The sequence below is a fragment of the Lycorma delicatula genome, chromosome 1, assembly GCF_047948215.1.
Source record: "Lycorma delicatula isolate Av1 chromosome 1, ASM4794821v1, whole genome shotgun sequence".
Taxonomy (NCBI): Eukaryota; Metazoa; Arthropoda; class Insecta; order Hemiptera; family Fulgoridae; genus Lycorma; species Lycorma delicatula.
The window spans coordinates 326,117,185-326,130,678 of record NC_134455.1 but is presented as its reverse complement, the minus strand read 5'-3'; the positions used below and the strand labels follow the sequence as shown (position 1 = coordinate 326,130,678).

General features: G+C 28.5%; 1 protein-coding gene across 1 annotated transcript in view; it reads left to right on the top strand.

Annotated features, from left to right (window-relative positions):
• The window catches only part of LOC142334225 (uncharacterized), a 121,509-nt gene extending 114,144 nt beyond the window's left edge, over positions 1–7,365 (top strand). The window contains exon 8 of the mRNA XM_075382076.1: positions 6,845–7,365. Within this exon, the coding sequence (XP_075238191.1) occupies positions 6,845–7,012 (168 nt within the window). The 3' untranslated portion in view covers positions 7,013–7,365. The remainder of the gene's footprint in view (positions 1–6,844) is intronic.
• The last annotated feature ends 6,129 nt before the right edge of the window (positions 7,366–13,494 follow it).

Here is a 13,494-nt window from a genome sequence, read left to right as displayed (position 1 = left end):
TTTTATAATTTGTGGATAATGTATAGTTCACATAATATTTAGTTGTTTTCCATAAGTGTGGATTAAATAAAAAAACTGAGTCTTTGATTTTAGCGATACAATTCTTAAAAACTTTCTCTTGCTCTTTTTATTTCATGTACCCAGAATGTACCATGAAGTTTCCCCAGGACTTTCATAACCTATTCTATTCATGAAAATAATGGAAAAAGTTTGTACAAACATATGTCCTAAAATGCTTCGTTTACAAGTTACAGCTAATGAAAAATTTCACTTGCCCTAATGAAATGAGGTCATGCTGAAATTTTTAGGACATTAATTAAGAGGCAGGATTAATGATTTCTTTATTTTTTTTGACTTTACGAACCGAATAAAATAAATCCCAGAACCGTATCTGTAGTAGTTTTTGAGAAATCTGGGGTCAAACTAATAAACTGGTGTAAAAAAACCCTGTTTTTTATGTTTGACATACAATAACTTGTTAAATTGGTAATAAACACATAAAACTTTTTAAAAAACCTTATTGAGAATTTAATTCTCAACAAAAGGGTTTAAGATAAGTTGAACAAAACAAAGAAAAGTAAGAAAAATTTGAATTTTATTTAGAAACTGTATGTTTAGACCAAAGTGCAATATATGTACCAGACTTTATAATAAATGTTCAAAAGTGAGCCCGCCATTTTCAACATATTTCTTGGCACGCTTCTGTACTGCTTCTTTTTTTTCTTCAGGACTATACTTCAGTTGCTCAGCCACATTCATAATGCAAACAAGAATGTATTTTTGTTTTATATACAATATTTATCATCCATCTTCAGACTTACAAACCTAAAGGTGTTAGATCAGGCGATCTTGGTGGACAGGAATGTGGTTTCCACGACCAATCCATTTCTCAGGGAAATGATGATTTAAGTGAGTGTAAACGGCACAAGAGAAGTGGGGAGGCGCACCATCATGCTAGAAGTATACTTTATGTTTCAGTGCTAGAGTTATATCTTCAAGCACCTGTAGCAATTCTTCTTGAAGAAAGTACAAATAGACCTCAGCATTTAAGTGGCAAGATAATATGAACTGATTTCGTTACTAATTGTCAGCTAATTTTGAAGTCGACAGTTCTAAGGTTAAAATCTTAGTAAAGACTTACTAAAGCCTTTTAAGACTTTTACTAGGCTTTAGTAAAGCTTAGTAAAAACTTTTATATGGATTTGAATACTAGATAGTGAATACCAGTGTTCTTTGGTGGTTGGGTTTCAATTAACCACACATCTCATCTCAGGAATGGTCGACCTGGGACTGTACTAGACTACACTTCATTTACATTCATACATATCATCCTCTGAAGTAATACCTTACGTTGGTTCCGTATGCTAAACAGAAAAAAGAGAGATATTATCAACGGCCCAAACAGCTTATTGTGAATAAAGTCGCAACATATTGACGCAAAATCAGTGTTGAAAACTGACTTCCACTGTTTCATGAAGATTTACTTCTGCCCACGTATGCTCATTGCGTTAAGTTGTTGAGCCATCTCGAGTGAAATTTGCCTTGTTTTAAACAAAACATATTTGTAGAGTTGTCGATTGTATTTCACCATTCGTAGAACTCCAATCCAATTGGACCGTCTTCGGGGTGTAGATGTTGGAACTGGTTGTTTACGGTAAGGATAAAACTTGTTTTGTTTAAGTATCCTTCAAACCATCAAATGTAAAACTCTGATCCGCTTAGAAAAACGGGTACTGCACTGAATAGCATCAATAATAATTTCATCATTAACAGTATCGTGTTGATCACATCTTTCAAAGCTGGTACGAATACTAGGTAGTGAACCTGATTCCCGAAGATTTTGAAAAGTCACACTAACTGTTTTGGGATCTGGAATCCTGCGAATCGGAAAATGTACTTCATATTCTACTGCAGTAGCTGTAGCAAAACCATTGCACACATCAGAAATGAATACCATATCAGCGTACTTATATACCTTTGTTGTAAATAAGTACGGGACATAACTTCAATAGCAAACCGATCACGTTCTAACTAAAATTCACTGATAAATTTCACTAATAACAGCACAGTTATACACGATATATTTAATGATTTAAACACTAATACATACAGTGTTACATCAGCTGTTGTTATTTTATTACAAACTTTGAAATAATAATTTCTCAGATAATTTATTGTATTTTGTCATTAATAAAAAAATTATTACCTAAATAATTTATTTTAATTTTATAATGGTGTAATTTCCAGTTTTTATTTCTATCTTTTAACAATAAATTTTGTTTTTACAATTTTTTTTCATATCACCAAAAAAGAACTTTGTTTTTGTTTACGTTATATAAATACTTTTCTGATAAATGTTGTAATGTGCTGTTTCTAAATAAAATTTGAATTTTTCTTATTTTTCCTTGTTTATTCAACTTATACATTAGTTTATTCAGAATCAAATTCTCAACAAGTTTTTTAAAATTTTTATGTTTATTACCTATTTAACAAAGTTATTGTACGTCAAACATAAAAAACAGGGATTTTTACAATTTATCGGTTTCACTCTAAATTTCTCAAAAATTACTGCAGTTATGTTCTGGGACCTATTTTATTCGGTTCTTCGGCTAAAAAAAAAATAAATCGCCAATTCTGTCCCGTAATTAATGTACTAAGATTTTCAGCATGACCTCATTTCATCAGGGCAGCTGAAATCTGAGCGAAATTTTTCATTAGCCGTAACTTGCAAACGAAGCTTTTTAGGACATATGTTTATATGAAATTTTTCCAAGTACTACAAGGACAGCTAGAAGAAAGCGTGTTTGGCCAGCCACCACCTGACCCCCCAAACCCTCCGCGGACCATTATATTTTGAAGGGCCAGACCAGCACCTGCACCAAGTTCAAATTTAAGTATAATAGGGGGGCGTCTTATTCAAAATTGTCACCACCCCGGCGCACGGGCGCACGAAAAACAACCTGCGTTATGTATATCTCTCCTGCCTGCCCTTACGGCGGGCAGACATCTAATACTTAATAGAGGTATATCGCGCTCAGAATAGTAAACCGCAAACCATACTTCTACTGAATGAGATAGCTCTGAGGCGCAACGCCCCAGAGCAATCCATCCAACCACATTTCCTTAATTCAAACCAAGTTAAATTGAATTGAATTAAGTAAATAAATAAGAGTAGGCCCAAAAATCGCCTCCGACGTCCTTTCCTTATGAGAGTACGCCACCTTAAACTAAGGATTTCAGCCAACTCTTGGCTGAAATGGAGCGCGTCACGGAAAATAAGCTTATTAGCAAATCGTTCCGCCGGGCCCCTACCGACAAACCATCCATTGGATCGGAACGCAATCCAAACTTCACCAAACGAATAAACGTCAGCTACTATTAATAACCGCCAGTGAAATAGAATCACCCAGCAGTAAAGGACGAAAGTCCGTATACTGCGAAAAATAGGAGGGTATTGCACCCTCCGACATCCTTGCGTTCCGTTCCGAAATTTTTCCATTATTTTCACGAATAGAATAGTTTAAGAAAATCTCAGGAGAACTTTGTGATTCACTTAGTGAGTAGAACTCTTAGAACACTTAGAGTAGAATAAAAACATATCTCACAATTTTATCTGCTATACAAAATATAGAACTTAAAATTAAATTTAAGAGAATCCTCTAACAATTTTACGTGTAATGTAGATCCTTGTATAAGCATTTTAAATGGAATTTTGACATAGCCACAATTTACAATTTACAATTTTGCGTGTATAACCTTGAATATATTACTGATTTGTCTTCAACAAGCTAAACTATATAGCACTAATCTTTGCTCCAACAGCAAATAAAGATTCATAATACTTAGATACTGAGCCAACTCTTTTGAAATATTTCTGCAATTTTCCCAATCTTATTTAAATAATTTTCAGAATAATTTCCTTAGCACATTTCAAATACTTTCAGTTATTTAGAATGAAAACACCAGTAATCTATACTGGTTCTTAAAAGCATTAAAGAAATTTAACTAAACAAATACATTTATATAGGACAGTCCCAGAACAATACAAGAATTGAAAAATTCTGTGTACAATAAGAAGCACATGAAGCTTTTATAACATTTTCATGAAAACTTATTTGAAATCCCATTCATGCAATAATAATTATTTACTGCATTTTTTTTAAAGTATACTTTCTTGTTTAATCTATTACTAGATGGAATCAATAGAAATCACTCAAATGTATATGTAAAATAAACTTTTGCTGATTCAAGATATTTCAGTGTGGTAAATTTGGGGTAGTACAAAACATGATATTCACCAGATTGGTCTAGTGGTGAATGCGTCTTCCCAAATCAGCTGATTTGGAAGTCGAGAGTTCCAGGTTCAAGTACCAGTTATGACAGTTACTTTCATACGAATTTGAATACTAGATCATGGATGCCAGTGTTCTTTGGTGGTTGAATTTCAATTAACCGCACGTCTCATGAATGGTCGAACTGAGACTGTACAAGACTACACTCATACATATCATCCTCATTCATCCTCTGAAGTAATACCTGAATGGTAATTCTCAGAGGCTAAACAGGAAAAAGAAAGTACAAAACATGATAATGATATTATATAAAGACCCTTGTTATATTGTACATTTTGTATTATGATGTTCTGCAGCTATCCTCAGGAAATAGTTTCAGAGAAGAAAGGTTAAGTAAATATTCAAGCAATAAGGTGAGATCAAGTGGGTAGTGATTATAAAATTATAAAGATTAACAGTGACTTCTATTTTTTGTTTCTAATTAATATTATAAAAGCTTAATTAATAAAAACACTTATTTTTGTATCACTACCTTTGTTGTTATGAACTGGTGCATTCTCAATGTTCCAGAACATTGTTCAACAACAGAGAAAAACATTCTCCATTCATCAAGAAAAAGGTAGTGTTATAACAATCAGTGTTTTTGTCCCTCTAAGATTTTTAATGTATAGTTCAAGAATGAATATAAATGCTACAGAATAAAGTAATTCACAAACATTTTCAAAGTTTTGATTAAAATTTTTAATTCGTAATTCAGAATAAAAAGAAGTAATTTATTATGGAAGTGAGCAGTTAGCTATATTCAGTGCAGGATTGTAACATCATTAACTGAAAACAACTAATACTTGTATCTGATAAAATGCTGTATTCTAGCATCTCAGATCTATCTCTACTCTTAAAAAGTGTGCATCAGATACAAAAGAAATAAATCTGAATATTCAGCAATTGTTTTTCCTACTTTATGCTCCTAAAATACAACCAGAAAAGAAACAGATTTATTGGCTAATTTGCAAAGCATTTCATCCATGAGGCTATCTGAGGGCCCCTAAAGAAACTAACTTACTTGTCTAGCTTTGTACCTCTAGTGAGTGCCAGCATTTTCCACCAAAGCTAGAAACATCTACATGTCTGGAAATATTAACTTTGGAGAAATGGAAACATTTCCTCTCTAGGACCTTGCATTCAAAGAGGATTTAATAGCAATATAAATTATTATATTATCTTTGTTGGACTTATATATATATATATTTTAGATTCCTTCAGAGTAGTTTGTTTTCACAAACTACTCTGTAGGAACTTCAGAGGAACTCTTTAGGAACTTCAGAGTAGTTTGTGAAAACAAACTACTCTGAAGTTCCACAAAATTATTAGTTGTACTTTTTTTACTTGAATTTTTTTAGTGTTAAAAATATGTATGTATTTTAATTATTTGTTGATTTGCAACTGTTTTATGTAAGTATTTCTTACCTGCGATTTAAAGTATTAATAATATTTTCATTTTTATGAACAGAAGATAAATAAAACCAATCCAGCAGTGCAATATAGTATTATAAAATCTGGATCAATATGTATGATAAAAAATTAATCACAAAAATATTCACTTTTGAATCAGTTTACATTTTCTTTTATATTGAAAAGATGCACATTTTAACATTAGTACTATATTAAAACTTAAACTAAGGTATGTATTACAATGGATTATGATAACCATTCAAGATAAATGTTATTAGTAAAGCACATTCATTTTCTCTTCAGTGTAAATACAAACAATTAAAAATGATAAATAAGTTCAGATATTTACTTAGCAAGATCCCAAACACCACATTTAATGATGCTAGATAACAGTACAAGAACTAAAGGATTGAATGCAGTTTTTGTTGTTATTATACTACATAAGTAATTTATATTATCTGCAATAGATGAATAATCCTTATGGTCATAATATATAATCTTCTAAAAATAAGACAAGAATCAATTCACTGATTAAGATATATTTCATTTAACAGCTATGATTATACTTTAAATGCAATAAAATAAATTTACTTATATATCCCAACGACCAATTTTTTTCTTTTTTAACAGTTTTCCCTCTGTAAATTTTCTTTGAATATTTTGAACAAATAATTTCATTCTTTTAATACTTAATCCTATAAACATTTTTTTAAACATCCTATTGCTTAACAGAATATTTAAGTTTATTAATCATTATGTACTGTTAACTTCTAAAGAAATGTTAATAAAAAGAGGAAAAACACTGGTAGACTTAGAAAAAGATATTTGTAAGGAAATACAGAAGTTTAGAAGATGGAGATCAGTGATCCATATTCTGAATAAAATTAACTCAAAAAGTAAATTGAAGAGTAAGAGTAAATATTGAATTATTTTTCTTATATTTTTTTATGTGTAATTTAAGAATTATTTTAAGAGTAGCAATGAACATGTTCAAAAGTAATGATAAACTCATTTTTTTTACTTTAAATCTTAAATAAAATTGAACCATTAACACAACTCATAGAGCATAAATAGTTAAAACATATATTTTTATGTTCCAGACACCTCCTTATGTTCTTGAATATGAACAACGTGTGTTTCGCAGAGAATTGCATGTACGATTTCATGCCTCAAATGGTGAAAGTGACCAGATTCGAACATATTTGTGGCCTGCACTTCTGGAAGGGCCTAATGGACTATGTGTACATAAAGCTGTGGTCATCACATAGCAAAAACTGTTGTGTTAATTATCATGTAGCCCAAATTCATAATTTATTTTTGTATTACTACTTCTTCTTTCTTTTACACTGTTTTTATGTTTCTGTATTTTATATTTTGAAAAAAAATTAAATTTCATGCTTTAATACTTGTATAACTGTTATTTCCAAATGCTACTGAGACTATTCCTGAAATATTTCATAAAACTAATGAATACCTCTTCATCAAAATGTGCTATAACTATATGTGCCATAATATTTAAAAAAATAATAATTCATTTGAAAAGGAAATAACTTTAGTAAAATTCAAAAAATAAAATAATCTCAATATATTTATTTAACACTAAACTTTCTTCGTTTTCTCAGAGTGCTTTCTCAGTGACAACTGAGAAAGTTAGTTTTTATTTTATCATTGAAAGTTTTCTTCTGGAAAGACTATACTATAATCCTCATCTACTTAACTGTAGTAAATATTTTCAAATGACTAATTCCAGTCAAAAATTTGAAATAAATATTAGTTTTCAAAGAATATCAGTTATCTTTAAACACTCCATAATTTTTTGTATTGTGTCCTTACACGGGTCACTGATACATCTGTCACAGCACATTTGGTATATTACCATTTTCTGTTTTCTTTTGTCACTAATTAATGTCTATAATGTATCATCTGTGATTTATCTCTGTAATTTTGTTTCACCTCTATCATTGTCTTCAAACATTTTTTCTGGTTTTTAAAGTTATTTCCTTTAGTATTGTGTTCAAGGAAGAATTCAGATAATCCATCTGAAAGAGAACTTTCAGTTTTTTTGTTTAACCAGCCCTAAATCTGTTACCAAGACAGAAGTTCAGAATTTTTTTAAAAAATCATATATTTGTCATAAATTCAAAAATCCGCAATTTCTGCTTAACATTAATCTAATTATGGTATCATTAAACCAAAAAAAAAAAAATTTCATTAGGCAGCATACACCCCTTAGCAGCTTCCATTACACAAACCCTAACTTACTATATCTTATTATCTGATGAAGAGTAGAAATCTTTTATAAATATTCTTTAATGGAAGTAACTATTGGATTCATTTCAAAGGCTAAGTTTAACTTATAGATTCTGACTAAAGATTATTTTAACAAGTAATTGACTGATAATGGTGCTGAAATTACAATGCAGTTTATCAAAAGTAATTCTAATTGTTTTAAAATTCAGAACTTCCTCCTAACCAAAATATCAATTATAATTTTCTCATATTTTTATATTCGCTTCTAACTAAAGCTTGTCCAATATTTATTATCCAGTGTTTTTTGTAGCATTGTATTGGAAAAGTTTTAATTACTTAAGCATAGGAATCATCAGTATCTGAATTAGTATTGATGCAGTCAATAATGATACTGGATGTATTGAGGGTGTTCATATTTTTTACATTTTATTTTGTAATGAATAGAGTAAAAAAAGTGAATCCCATAAATTTTAAGTACAATCTTATTTTAATTTTAGAAATTTTTCTCATAATTTACTTAGTCAATAAAAATTAAAATTGGGTGAAATGTGTACCATCAATAAAAGCAATATTTTTTTTTTTTAATTTGACAATTTGATACATTTATATGCTTGTTTGTTCCTAAAATTTAATATCTATTTACTTCAGTAATTATTAATTCAATTGCATAACTTTTTTTCAGTCCAGCAACTGAGTGATAGCATAATCCCTCATTCCAAAATTATGTGAATTATTATTTTTTTATAGTGCCCATTAATAATTGACCATTAATTAAACTATTTATAGTTAATTCACAACTGATTTAACACAGCATATATTGTTGTTCCTTATTCCCAGTTTTCAGATATTATTTGGAAAACAAGTAATATATATATATACTCTTCAGATATATATATAGATATATAATAATAATAATACAAATTTTCTACCTAGATTTAAAATTAGTTTTCTTCTGTTATTTTATAAACTGATGAATAACAAAATGTAGAAAATGAACATTTTTTTTTATTGAATTAATTAGTAATAATACTGGTAGCCTTACATATTTTGTCTCATAATTTACTTATATTTTATAAAACTTATGTTCTTTCTTCTATGTCTGTTTAAAATATACTGAAACTTGCCTCACTTTTTTTTAACAGTATTATTATTTAATTTAATAGAATTTGGAATAGTTCTTGTAAAATATTAACAGCACTGTTAATATATGAAATTGAGTTTTATGCATGTAGCAACTGAAATTATTTTTGTTAATAATATTTTAATAGTTGAAAGTAAAAGAAGGAAACTGTTTTAAAATAATATCTTTTCTATGTATAGTAGTATAGTAGAAACTTTTAACTCTACTTATAACATTCTGAAATCTGAAAAGCGACATGTTAATATTTTAAAATGTACAGCATACTGATTGGTAATGTTGCATCAATATGAAAAAAATTTTAAATAGAAGAAATTATTTGGTTTATATGTCAAATCATTTCCTTTTATATTTTAGCACAGATTTGAAGTTGAACATTTTGATTGTAAGAAATCATTCAGAAATTACATCATGCTTTGAGGGTAAGGAGGTGTTTCAATGGAATAGAAATTTAAGAGGGAGCTATATGACACACATGTTGCTTTTTGAAATACTCTTGGAAGTAGATGCTTTTACTTATCTATTTGATAATTTATTTTTTGCCTCACTAGAGATTACGTAATTTCTTAATGTTTTTTAAATTTGCAATCAAATGGTATTATTCATTGAAATTCTATTTATTTTTCAACATAATGAAAAAAACATTACAAAAAATAATAAAATTTTGTTTTTACTTATTATTCTTTTACACAATTTAACTTTCAATTTGGTAAAAATTGAAAAATAAAAATTAATTTTCTTAAATATAAAAATCTTTTAAATAGAAAAAGGAAGTACTGCAAACTGTTGCAGAAATCATAGAAAATCATCATTGCATTGGATTTAGAATTAACAGTAAGTTCATAATCCATTTGTTAAAAATCAAAATACATTATTTTTTATTCTGATTGTTTAATAATTGTTACCATATAAGTTTTAAATGATAATTAATTTGTTGACTTTTGCAAGTTATCTCTTGTCAGAATATGTTTAAAAATATGTATGCCTATACCCATTCAGTCAAACTGAGCGCAGCTTACTTAAATAAACATGTAAACTGACATTTCTATTTTTAATTAACTTAATATTTTACAGTCCATATTTTATCGTGAAAACTCATTCTTACTCATTATTTCTGAGGAAGCCCTAAAAGATAATTATACATTTCAGAAGAGAAAATAGGTTGAATATTATGACATAATATTAATGCAAGGGGTGTCATGAAGATTTTAAAAATACCCAATTTAATGGCCCTTCTCCTCTTGTATTTCTTCTCAGAACTACTTTTAATGATTAAACTATAGTATAATTAAATTCTGAAAGATTTTCTTTCTGTTAAGAAAAATTGCCAGTAAGAAAAAACATTTAATTTGAGATACATTCTTGATCTGGGCTAAAATATTACTTTGTAACCTTTGGGAACATAATTTACAAACTTTAAATTCTGTGCTTGGGTATGGTAATGTCTATTATTTATTGATTTACTAACATTACTTATTTCTTACTTAATAGTGTAAAATTATTTAATTTTTTTTTTTAATTTTCGTTTTGTATCATTGTTCCTAAATTATTTGTTTACTTTTTCAGGTAGCTGAATTTTTGACAGCCTTTTTATAGTTTTTGTTATTGTTCCCTAAAGGAACTCATTAACTTATGATGTTACATTATCAATTTTTATATGAATATTCATATTTTTTATTTAATATTCAGTTTACAACTGTCAAATGTTTATAATGCTTACATTATTTTGTAAATATTTTAAATTACATTAAATATTCATGATTATTGTGTAAGCAATCATAATTTTTTTAACTACCAAGATTATTTAGTTGGAATTGAATTTTGCTCAAAACAATTGTTGGTAAATAATTTTAGATTGTAAACCCACCTACATTACATATTTATAACTATTGTATGAAATAAATTCAGTTTGATTCTTCTGAAAAGAAAAAATATATATTTCCATTAATTACTTTACTACCTTTTTTGTAATTGTTTATAATTGATTGAGGAGTTAATTACGTGAAACTGCAATAAGCTGATATTGTAGATTATATTAGAAAAAAACCATTACTTTATCTCCAGAGATGTAATGTTCTCAAGCCCTTTACCCTGTGATTTTACCTAAGTTATTTTTGGAGGTGATTGACAGTAATACTGTTTTTAGCACTGACAATATTGTAACACCGCCATTTGTCCCAAAGCCATACAAATTATTGTATGGCTTTGGGAAAAATTATGGTAAAAATTATTTACCATAACATTAAAAAAAATTACAACTGCAAAAGTGTGAATATTCACTGTTTCACTTGATATTTAGTTTTTAATTGTCAAATGCTTGTAGCTCGCTGGGCTGGTCTAGTGGTTAACTTGTCATAAATCAGTGGTATAACACTTGAAGTCAAAGTGGTTGATTATTGAAGTCAAAGGTTCTGAAGTTCAAATTCTGGTAAATGTTAGTTGCTTTTATATGGATTTGATTACTAGACAATGAATACCAGTGTACTTTGGTAGTTGGAAGTGAATTAACCACACATCTCAGGAATGGTCAGCCTGAGTCTATTCAAAGCTACACCTCATTTACATGTCATACATATCATCCTCATCTCACTGGGCCGGGGGGGGGGGGGGGAGGCGTTGCTTATTGTTCACTAGTTGAACAGATTACAACTACATATTGGGAAAATAAAAAGTGTTTATAAAGCCTATATTATAAAGCATTTAAACTGTAAAACTGTGAGTGAAAAATATGGATTACAGCTGCTGTAATACAAAATAAGGTTGAAATAACATGCATTCTTGAAATGAACAATGTTCATTTATATAGAAATTAATCTGTTAATTCAAAATTTGGTGACTTCAGACTTGATTTACATGTATTTTAATGAGGAAGATGTTATCACCAAAATATTATATCATTACTATAACTGAACAAATAGCTGATGTGTTTAGTAAATACATTATTTGTGATTTCCAGTAACAGTATAACTAATCTCAGACAAGACAATTCATCATGATTAATTTTTTTGTTGTTTGATACTTTTATTTCCATTTGATATCTACAAATTAAAACTTACAGTATAAATAATAAATATTTATTCGGTACAGAAGAAATTTCTACCTTATTTTCAGAAGATATTATAGATTCTATCATTGTGAAATTATATAACAAACTATCACAACAGACTGTTTTCTTATATTTTAATACTTCCCTATTACTTGCCATGATGAAAAATTAAATACATATTTTACTCACTATGTCTTTGAATTGTTTGAAAAAAAGGATTTCTGAATTTTCTAGAACAACGAAATATCTACCTTTTGTACTGTTTAATAATACCGTCTACTGACATTAAACTTTACAAATTCTTAGAAAATATTTGATATAACAAATATAATCAGCTGTATTTTGCAGTCTTAGTGAAATTCTTGATTCAGTTCACAGTTTTTTGCTATGAAAATTTGTTTTTTACAGTCATTACTAATGACTAAGGAAGCATTAAATAATTTAAAAAAATGTAATATTGTCATTATTGTGCAACTAGATGGAGTAACACTTAAGAAGTATCTTGTGAAGTGTTACATTTGAAATAACTTCCATATAGATCTGAAACATGCACATTAAGAAAGGCAAAGATATTCTGGAGGCATCTAAAGTATCGAGATGGACGAGAGTGGAAAAGATTAAAAGACAGATAGAGAAAAATGAATAAGTAAATTGTTACTTACTTCATTCACTCTCATTGGAGAGTGAATGAAAATAGAACTTTATTCAGAACAGTTCTGAGTAAAAATCCATCTTGCAGGGATATATAGATTATGTTTAGTCAACATAGAGTTGATTTCAAAGCTTCAAAAAAAGATGCAAAGAAGAGAGAGTTGATAAGAGTAAAAATTCAACAAGTTTGATTTCTCTGATGTGCTACTGCATGATAGAGAAAATCTGAAAGTTACAGAAAATAAACTTTTTAGCTGCAAATATAGATTTATCCTTTAACTGGGAATCCAGCATTAAAACTAATAACTGATTAAGCAAAGTTAACTTTCAAGTAAAAATTCTTCTGAACAAAATCCTTTTGAAAATTGAAAAATTCTTTTTTAAAACAATTAAAAAAATATGGTTGGCAAAATATGTTTATGATTTGCGTCTCAAATACAGTACTTTTTTAATTATGGAAAGTAATGGTTCAAAGTACTAAGACTTAGTAAAACAATTCATTTATGATTGTTACATAGCTTCACAATGATAAAATTGACTAATCTTCTAAAATTGAGGCAGGTATTCTAACTGTGACGACTAAATACTTATTATTTGTACTGCAAATTTTAATTACTTAAAAAAAAGTAGTAGCCATCAAGAACTTAAAGTTTAGTTGTAAGTAG